This window comes from Vigna unguiculata, chromosome 9 (genome assembly GCF_037176805.1).
Source record: "Vigna unguiculata cultivar grain cowpea cultivar isolate G323 ecotype 2 chromosome 9, ASM3717680v1, whole genome shotgun sequence".
Taxonomy (NCBI): Eukaryota; Viridiplantae; Streptophyta; class Magnoliopsida; order Fabales; family Fabaceae; genus Vigna; species Vigna unguiculata.
The window spans coordinates 37,655,372-37,664,347 of record NC_140800.1 but is presented as its reverse complement, the minus strand read 5'-3'; the positions used below and the strand labels follow the sequence as shown (position 1 = coordinate 37,664,347).

Here is an 8,976-nt window from a genome sequence, read left to right as displayed (position 1 = left end):
GGAAGAAGCGCCCGAAACTTACTGAACAGGTCCAATTCAACCATGAAACTTCGAAGGGAGGAACCAACGGGCCTGGTCTTCAAATTCTCGACAGAACTCACATAAGGAATTTGTCCAATTTTGCATTGTGTTGGAACTGCATTATAGTTAACGTGTTTTGCAAGTTAATTACAAATTATTTAAGATACAAAAGCTGAGAATCACATGCCATGTCCCATCAATGAAAATTGCCACAATTATGGCGCATGGTGCAGAGTCCTATTATTTGCTAATTATTATAAAGGAAACTTAGATACAGTGTTGGAACGCCTAAAGTAAAAAAAGTGTTACGATTAAAATTAACATTAAATGTAGTCGTTTTTTTTAAATAAATTAGAGCCGATGAACATAAAGCTAGAATTGTGTCATCTATTGCAGCGTGAGTGAATATTGGCCCTTGTGGCCAATTTTGTATGTTATGAATGACTATATTTGATTGGCTAATAATCCTCATACATCCATGCACTCTATTACCAGTGCTTATTCACGGCATATCGCATCAAACATCAATTACATAAATATGAAGAGAATGGATCAATTGATTTTGATTCTTCCTCATTCATGAATGATGATAGAGTTCACTACTTGAGCATAGTAAAGCTAGAATTGTGTCATATTTTACTCTTGCCTAGGCCAATTCATCCCTGTGACTGTTCTCTACTTCAACTTCCCAATATGGAAATCGATTACATGTTCCTTCCACTTGGTATCATCCAGATAAACCTCATAAAAACTTGCTTCCCCACTTGATCTTACGCTCAATGCAGCACTACTCCTTGTGCCATATACACCCTGCATGCAAATACATGAACTCAAAGGTTCCATTCCATGATTAATTCATTAATGTGGGGTTCAATGAATTGTTAACATACCAGTGGTGTTTCTACTTCAACAAAAATGGAGCTGAGATTGAATTCCCAGTCAAGTGAGCATATACGAGGTAGTAAGCTTTTGTCAGCTTTAACTCTGTCCTTCATTACCTTTTCAATTACCTCCTTCACGCCAATCTCACCTTCCCCGTATTTCGCAACGTGTTCTTTGAAACTTAATTCAAGCCGCAGAGACTGCAAAAACATGGCCTAATTCAAATTAGGACTGTTTTGGTACAGAAATTGGCCTTCCAATAACAGTAAGGTTTTTAGTTTAGCGAGTTTTGTGCTTTTTAATGTAATAAGAAGACGAATGTATCATTAATTAACCTTGTGCCACGGTGAATCTAACTTGTCGTTTGAAAGTACATGCAGCCCTGGTGCAACCTCTTCAATGGTAATAGGTAGTCCCTTGGGCCTGTTGGAGACGTACACCATTGATTTCGACTCAATATCCACCAAGATTAAGTTGAATCCGTTGTAATAATGAGCCTCTGACTTCAGGCTTTCTGCAAATTCTTTCGGTTGCTTGCTGCTCTGCCATTATTCAATTTGTGGATACAAAGAAGGAAAAAAAAACTAGTAAAATACCTTCTACAGACCAATCACAAAGAAAATGTTGATTCTGAAGATACCTTGAGAAATAGGACGGGTAGGTCTCCACGACTTTTGGCCTCGGGGAGGGTATGAAGCTCCAAAACATTGGTGAGAAAAGCCACCCTTCCTTGTGTAGAACAAGCCAACCATGTTCCCATTGCTATTTCGTCCCTTCCTCCCAAAATATCACAATCTTCCCACCAACACGCAGGCTTCGTAGGCCTTCATCCAAGTAACAATTGTGTACGTGCATGGATATTCCACAAGTCATCAGGTGCCAGAAACTTAGATAAAGAAAAAAATAAAAAAAAAAACAGCAATAAGAAGAATGCTTGCCTATTGTGATATTCATCCCTGTTGTTCAAAAGTAGAAAAGGGTACAGTGGGTGGCATTGCCAAAGAAACAAAGCTATACACATTGCTCAGTTGTTGAGTCGGGTGCTTCCAGCAACACAGCAACAATGTATGTTGGTAGTTTTGTGAGTCACGAAATGGCTTTATAGGCTATATATATCAAGCTAAGTTGCCACATTTCTTGCATCCATATTTTTTTTTTTTTCATTAAAGGAAGTAGCTGATTTTAACGTAGCACCGTTACACAACTAATTAAGGGTAGCATTTATGAGCGAGGTGGAGGCATGCATAACAAAGAAAGAATTTATGTATTGCAAACAACCGATTAGTTTGGTAAAAATCTTGCAATTCCTCGATTGAATCTCAGACTCTTTATTTTTGCTTCCTGCATTATGTCCTTCCTCCCAGCTGTGAACTCTAAAAGGTAGCATGTTAGGTTCCAAACGAAACGTGGGGCTCAAAACCAAATCACTAAGTGTACAAAAATTTAATTCATTGAAAAACAATTATCCAAAAGTTCCAAGATTTTACCATCCTTATCTTCTGAATGGGACGTTTCCGTAAAACGCTCTCTAAAGTTGAAGCATGGAAGATGATCACCCTACCATCTTAGCATGTTGCTAGCATTCATACATTTCAAACTTCTATTAAGTTTGGGAAAAAGATTGGTGAACAATTCTCGATAGTAGATAAATGATTAATACAAACATACAATTAGTAAAGTAAGTTAACAAAATAAAGAATGCATCAATTGGATGTTTGTACATGTTGAAGAGTAGAAAATTTAGGGTTCTTAAGTTTTTGGTTTGGTGTGGTGTTTGAGATGTTGAGTTGTGATGGGGAAATAGAATTCTTAAGTACTTGATAGGATAGGAATGGAGGGAATTAATAGGCATTGATGAAAGGTGCATTGTAAGATTATCTGAATGTGGCAAAGTTGAATGATTCATAATTGTTTGGTTTAATTTAGTTGAGAGAAGCATGTTGAATTTAATGCAACTATAATTAGAAGAGCACTTCACTCCTACTTCTGATATGATGTTTCGGCTTCTCATATTTCTATAATGAGCCACAATATTTGGAAGAACAAAAGATTAATTAATTAATTGGTATTATGTTTGTTAGGTTTTATATTTTTTAAATCTTAGTTAGACGCTATTAGGCGGCTAAACAAGTTATTACGGCTCCTACGAACTAGGACAAGGAACATAAGCAAAAATTAAATTAACTTTCAAACATATTTTATCTCCCCAAAATCATTTTCATTCTTCACTCTAAATTATAAAGTTTACCTTTTTGATCTTTAAAGTTTCGAAACAATAAAGTTACTGCTAGCTCCTTTTGATTTTGTATTTTTATTACCAAGATTCTTATTATATAGTATTGATTTTATAGTATTTAAGTGAGACACGTGCGTAGAGCGGCTAAAGCTTTTTTTTTTCCTTTTTAATTAAAACAACTAAAAATATTAATTTTAATCTAAAAATAAATTTGTCTCAGAAATAAAGGTTTAAAATATATCTAATTATTTTATATCAACAATGTTAGTATGAGGATAATCCTCCTATTAAGCTAAATGGTAACATATCACCCTCTTTTATAAACTAAACAGAGAAATCTTAACCAAACTAAATGAATGAACTTAATTTAAGGGCAATTTTTCTTCTTCGTTTAATTTAAACTTTAAATGAAAAGAGCACTTTAAGTTTTAATCATTACAACATCATAAATTAATTTGGATAGTTATTAGAGCCAATAGAGCTCTTTTAAGAACTAATTATATAGCATTGAATAAAATGACAAAATAAATCATATAACATTTAAATTATAGAACTTATCTAGTTAACTATTTTGTTAATACATGTTTAAATTGTATTTGTAATACCTCTCTTTTTACCCTCTTCCAAAAACAGAAGCTCACTCTTCTTCCTCATTCCTTCTACTCTCCTCTGCAACTCCAAACTCTCTTCCATTCCCTCTCTCTGTGCTGCCATCTCACCATTTCCTTTTTCCTACTCAGATTCTGGAAGAACCAACCAGCAGGAACCTCCGCAGCTTCCTCCCTCAAACCTTCATTCCCCAAGGTAGGTTTCTTTTAAAATTGGGTTCGGTTCTAGCTAGAATCCTCTAGTTACTCGCTGATTTCTGAATCTAATCACGAAATTCTTTCTTCTCCATGTCGTTGTGATGAATTCCTCTAGGTTAAGCTAAAACTCTGCTGTCTTGTAAATCTGCTTGAGTCCACCAGTTAAAGTCTTGGCAAAAAGGTAAGGGAAGCTAACTTTGTAACTCATTTTGGTGTGAATTGCGTTTGGGAGTGCTTTGATTTCATGATTGCTTGTTTAATTGATGTTTGAGGCTGCTAAAGTATGAAATTGAGTGGGGACGGCCTTTGGGCGAGTTTGCATGTGCAGAACAGGGAGGATTTTCTGGTAGTTTCGCCTAGGCGAGTTGGTCTCGCCTGAGCGAAAATACCAGAAGCTCACCTCTGTCATTGTGCGAAATCTCGCCTAGGCGAGTTGGAGTCGCTTGAGCGAGATAGCCTCTCTCCCAGGCGAGCCTGCTTCGCCTGAGCGAGAATTCGTCCAGAACTTCTCTTTGCCTCTGTAAGGGCTCTCGCCCAGGCGAGGGTAGTCCGCCTAAGCGAGATAACCTCTCTAGCTTAGGCGAGACCCTCTAGCCTAAGCGAGATCCCCTGCAGAAAACTGTTTTTCCCACTGTTTTGTTTCCTTGATGCTTGATTGGTTGCTTTAAGATGATGAGGGTTGATAATGGTGTGAGATCTTTATGTATGTTAAACTGTATGCAAACTTTGGGTGTGAGTGTGATGTGAATGGATTATGTTATAGTTAGGATTTCAAGGGAAATCCTAAAGTATGTGGTTTAGTGAATGTAAGGGCATGATGACTCAGATTGGTGACATCCTGACGCTTCCAGTAACCATTAAGACTCAAATAGAGTGTGATGGATTACGTCGGGGGAAGTAGCAGGAGGTCCTGGTCTATGATTCCGATCCATCATAGAGGTGATGGGATTTACCTTGAGAGTGGTTGGGTGAATACCCCTTGTGCCTAAGACTCTGCAGAGTTTAGGAGCCACTTCAAGTGCAAGTCACCAAGAGCTCCAATGCCACTTACATAATCCGGATATCGAGTCTAGAATGAGGTGTGATGTTATGGTCAGGATTAATTGGATTGATTTTAATTGATTATGTATCAAAAGTATATTCTCTGTGGTAGAATAAAAATACCAATTGCATGATTTACTCCGTGTTCAGTTAGCTTACCCTTTTAGTTTCTTTTGTGTTCTGTGTGCCTTCTATTTTCTTTTGCAATGACCGTCTTTAATGAATGGCGCGAGCAGATAAAAGTGCAGGTGAAGGTACACCTTTCCCGGACCGACGTCGAGTGAGTTCCTAGACGTTTCCCAGCTGTAGTAGCCTCTTGTTTCTCTAGTAAATGTTTAGGATGTTTTGTAACTTTCAGTGATGTGGGCTGTACATATTGATCAGTGTATGCACTTCTTTTGGATGACTGTACTAGTTATGCTGACCTATGTCACTAACTGCTTATGAATTATTGAAATTTAAATGTTTCGCTTAATAGTTTAAAAACTATAAAAACGGGATGTTACAATTTTGGTATCAGAGCAGTGATTTCTCTAGGATCTGTAGGTGTGAGCTGCTTAGCTTCTGTTGTGTGTTCCTTATAGCGTGTTTGGCTTGAGTTGTTGTACTTGTCGACTAATCTGATGGTTCCTCCTTGTGTGCTCAGAGCTATGGCACCTAGACCTCCTCCACCCCCTGTTCCAAACCCAGATAATCCTCACTGGGTGGGAGCAATCGAGGCGATGATAGCAGCCATGCAGCAGCAGAATGCTAACATGGTGAATCAGCAGAATCTAGCCTTGCAGCAGATGGAGTCTGCAAGACTAGCAGCAGAAGCAGCCCAGCAGAGGCACATGGAAGCTCTACATCAGATAGGGGAAAACCGTTCAACCGCTGGTACTTCCCAAGCTTCACTGCCTCGAGTGCAAGAGTGGAGTTTGGAGGATTTCCTACAACACCATCCATCCCGCTTTGATGGCAAAGTTAGCCCGGATGGAGCTGACCAGTGGATACGGGACATGGAACGAATCTATGATGCTAAGAGATGTCCTGCAGAGAACAGGCTTGCTTACACTGAGTACCTTCTTGCTGGAGAGGCCGTGCATTGGTGGTCCAGCATGAAGATGATGTTGGAGGACAGCCAAGAGACCATCACATGGGAACTGTTTAAGAAGAAGTTCTATGCTGAATTCTTCCCAGATAGTGTGAGGTATGCGAAGGAGATTGAGTTCTTGCAACTGATGCAAGGAGATATGTCAGTGTCGGAGTACGCTGAAAAGTTCAAACACTTGGGTAGATTTCACACCCTGAAGATGGTAGAAGACTGGCAGTGTAGGAAGTTTGAGAATGGATTGAGGGGTGACCTCAAGCTCATGGTGGCCCCGCTTTCTATCAAGGAATTCCCTGCCTTGGTAGAAAAGGCAAGAGTGATGGAGAAGCTTGAGGCTGAAGTTGAAGATCAGCAGAAGCCTCAGCCGAAGGTGGGAGGACCATCTGGGTCCACGAGCAGACATGATGACCGAAGGAAGCCATACTCTAGGCCTCAGCTTCAGGGGCCCAGAAGGTTCTCACATCAACCCCAGCAGTCACAGCCTTTCAGGCCACAGTGCTTCCACTGTAGGGGGCCCCATCTGAGGAGTGCCTGCCCCCAGCTTCCTGATAGGAGGACATGCCATAGATGCGGCCAGGTGGGCCACTTCATCAAGGATTGCCCAGCTGATAGGAGCGCAGTGTCGAGGCCTTCATCACAGCCCCAGTCACAGCCGTCGAGGGGAGGTGCGAGACCACAGGCAATGGGCAGAGTGTATGCCGTGACGGGTGCAGAGGCAGCTGGATCAGGTAACCTTATCATCGGGTCTTGTGTGATAGCTGGTAGGAGCTTGCATGTTCTGTTTGATTCGGGGGCGACACATTCTTTTGTGTCGGAGTCTAGAGTAGTGGAGTTGGGTCTTCCGGTGAGGGAGCTCCAGTATGACCTGGTGGTGTCCACACCTGCTTCTGGGTTGGTCAGGACCTCGACCATGTGTGCTAGGTGCAAGATCGAGGTTGAGGGGCGCAAGTACAGGGTAAACCTCATCTGCTTACCCTTGGTGGGACTAGATGTCATCTTAGGGATGGATTGGCTATCTGCCAATCACATTCTCATCGACTGCAACGAAAGGAAGGTGTTGTTTCCTAGCTTAGAAGATGAAGACCTGTTGGTGTCCTCACAGCAGGTGGACAAGGCCATGAAGGAAGGATCTCAATGCTTCTTGATTCTGACCCAGTTATCCGTGGAGACTGAGGTTGGACCCTTGGAGGCGCCTGTAGTGGGAGATTTCTCGGATGTGTTTCCTGAGGAAGTGCCTGGCTTACCCCCTGCTAGGGAGATAGAGTTCTCCATTGACCTGGTGCCAGGAGCAGGACCAGTGTCTATAGCACCCTACAGAATGGCTCCTGCTGAGTTGGTGGAGTTAAAGAAACAGATTGAAGAGCTGCTAGAAAAACAGTTTATCAGGCCGAGCGTATCACCTTGGGGAGCGCCGGTGTTACTGGTTAAAAAGAAGGATGGTAGTTCCAGACTCTGTGTGGATTACCGACAGCTGAATAAGTTAACCATCAAGAACAAGTACCCTCTACCCAGGATTGACGACTTGATGGATCAGTTGCACGGTGCTGCAGTGTTCTCCAAGATTGATTTGAGATCAGGATACCATCAGATTCGAGTCAAGTCTGATGACGTGCAGAAGACCGCTTTCAGGTCCAGGTACGGACACTACGAGTATGTGGTGATGCCGTTTGGTGTGACTAATGCCCCCGCTCTGTTCATGGACTACATGAACCGAATCTTCAGGCCATTCCTAGACAAGTTTGTGGTGGTTTTCATAGATGATATCTTGATTTACTCGCGGACTCCAGAGGAACATGCGGAGCATCTGAAGATAGTTCTGAGCATACTGAGGGAGAAGCAGTTGTATGCAAAGCGGTCAAAATGTGAGTTTTGGATGACTTTAGTTCAGTTCTTGGGGCACATGATATCGGCTCAGGGCATAGCAGTAGATCCATCTAAGGTAGAAGCTGTGCTAAGTTGGGAACGCCCTAAATCAGTGACTGAAGTAAGGAGCTTTGTGGGGTTGGCAGGTTACTATAGGAGATTCATTGAAGGATTCTCTAGGATAGCAGCACCCTTGACCCAGTTGACCCGCAAGGATCAACCGTTTGCTTGGACCGACCGGTGTGAAGAGAGCTTCCTAAAGCTAAAGCAAAAGTTGACTAGCGCTCCGGTGTTGGTGATTCCTGATGCTGGTAAACCCTTTGAGGTTTACTGTGATGCCTCTCATCAGGGATTGGGATGTGTTCTGATGCAAGAACGGAGAGTGGTGGCCTACGCCTCACGGCAGTTGAAGAATCATGAGAAGAACTACCCCACGCATGACCTGGAGTTGGCAGCAATGGTGTTTGCGTTGAAAATCTGGAGACACTATTTGTATGGTGCGCAATTTCAGGTTTTCAGTGACCATAAGAGTTTGAAGTATCTGTTTGACCAGAAAGAATTAAACATGAGACAGAGGCGGTGGATGGAGTTCCTGAAAGATTTTGATTTTGAGTTGTTATACCACCCGGGGAAGGTGAACGTGGTGGCTGACGCCTTAAGCAGAAAAGCAGTTCACGCATCTCACATGATGGTCAGAGAGTTAGATTTGGTGGAACAGTTTAGAGATATGAGGTTGCAGGTGATCTTAGATGAGGGGGTCATTAGATGTAACCATCTCACAGTGTCTAATGATTTCCTTAAGCTGATAAAGGAGAAGCAACAGTCAGACCCCACGCTACAGAGGACAGTAGGGTTACTTGGTACTGAGAAGGCTAAGGATTTCTTGGTGGGAGGTGATGGGGTACTGAGATTCAGAGGCAGGGTTTGCATACCTGAAGATTTAGAGTTGAAAGGTACGATTCTTGAGGAAGGGCACAAGAGCCGTTTTAGCATACACCCAGGCATGACTAAAATGTATCACGATCTGAAAGAATCGT

General features: G+C 41.9%; 1 protein-coding gene and 1 long non-coding RNA gene across 2 annotated transcripts; one reads left to right on the top strand and one right to left on the bottom strand.

The window, feature by feature from the left end:
* Positions 1-419: 419 nt before the first annotated feature.
* On the bottom strand, positions 420-1,996 carry LOC114164733 (uncharacterized). The gene is made up of 5 exons (XM_028049486.2): positions 1,842-1,996; positions 1,544-1,727; positions 1,239-1,445; positions 912-1,103; positions 420-831 (listed from the first exon to the last, which is right to left on the bottom strand). The coding sequence occupies exons 1-5, from the start codon at positions 1,922-1,924 to the stop codon at positions 697-699; spliced, it is 801 nt and encodes a 266-aa protein (XP_027905287.1). The 5' UTR covers positions 1,925-1,996; the 3' UTR covers positions 420-696.
* Positions 1,997-3,816: 1,820 nt separating this feature from the next.
* LOC114162313 (uncharacterized) lies at positions 3,817-5,405 on the top strand. Its single transcript, XR_003599184.2, has 3 exons — positions 3,817-3,943; positions 4,061-4,126; positions 5,223-5,405. It is a non-coding gene; the product is annotated as an uncharacterized LOC114162313 (long non-coding RNA).
* The last annotated feature ends 3,571 nt before the right edge of the window (positions 5,406-8,976 follow it).

Bases quoted from the DNA above. Each gene is read 5' to 3' on its own strand.
- LOC114164733 (XM_028049486.2), bottom strand. From the start codon at position 1,924: ATGTGTATAGCTTTGTTTCTTTGGCAATGCCACCCACTGTACCCTTTT. The intron at 1,446-1,543 runs GTATCTTCAGAA...GAATAATGGCAG, and splicing joins TACCCGTCCTATTTCTCAAG to AGCAGCAAGCAACCGAAAGA. The intron at 832-911 runs GTATGTTAACAA...ATTTGCATGCAG, and splicing joins TTGAAGTAGAAACACCACTG to GGTGTATATGGCACAAGGAG.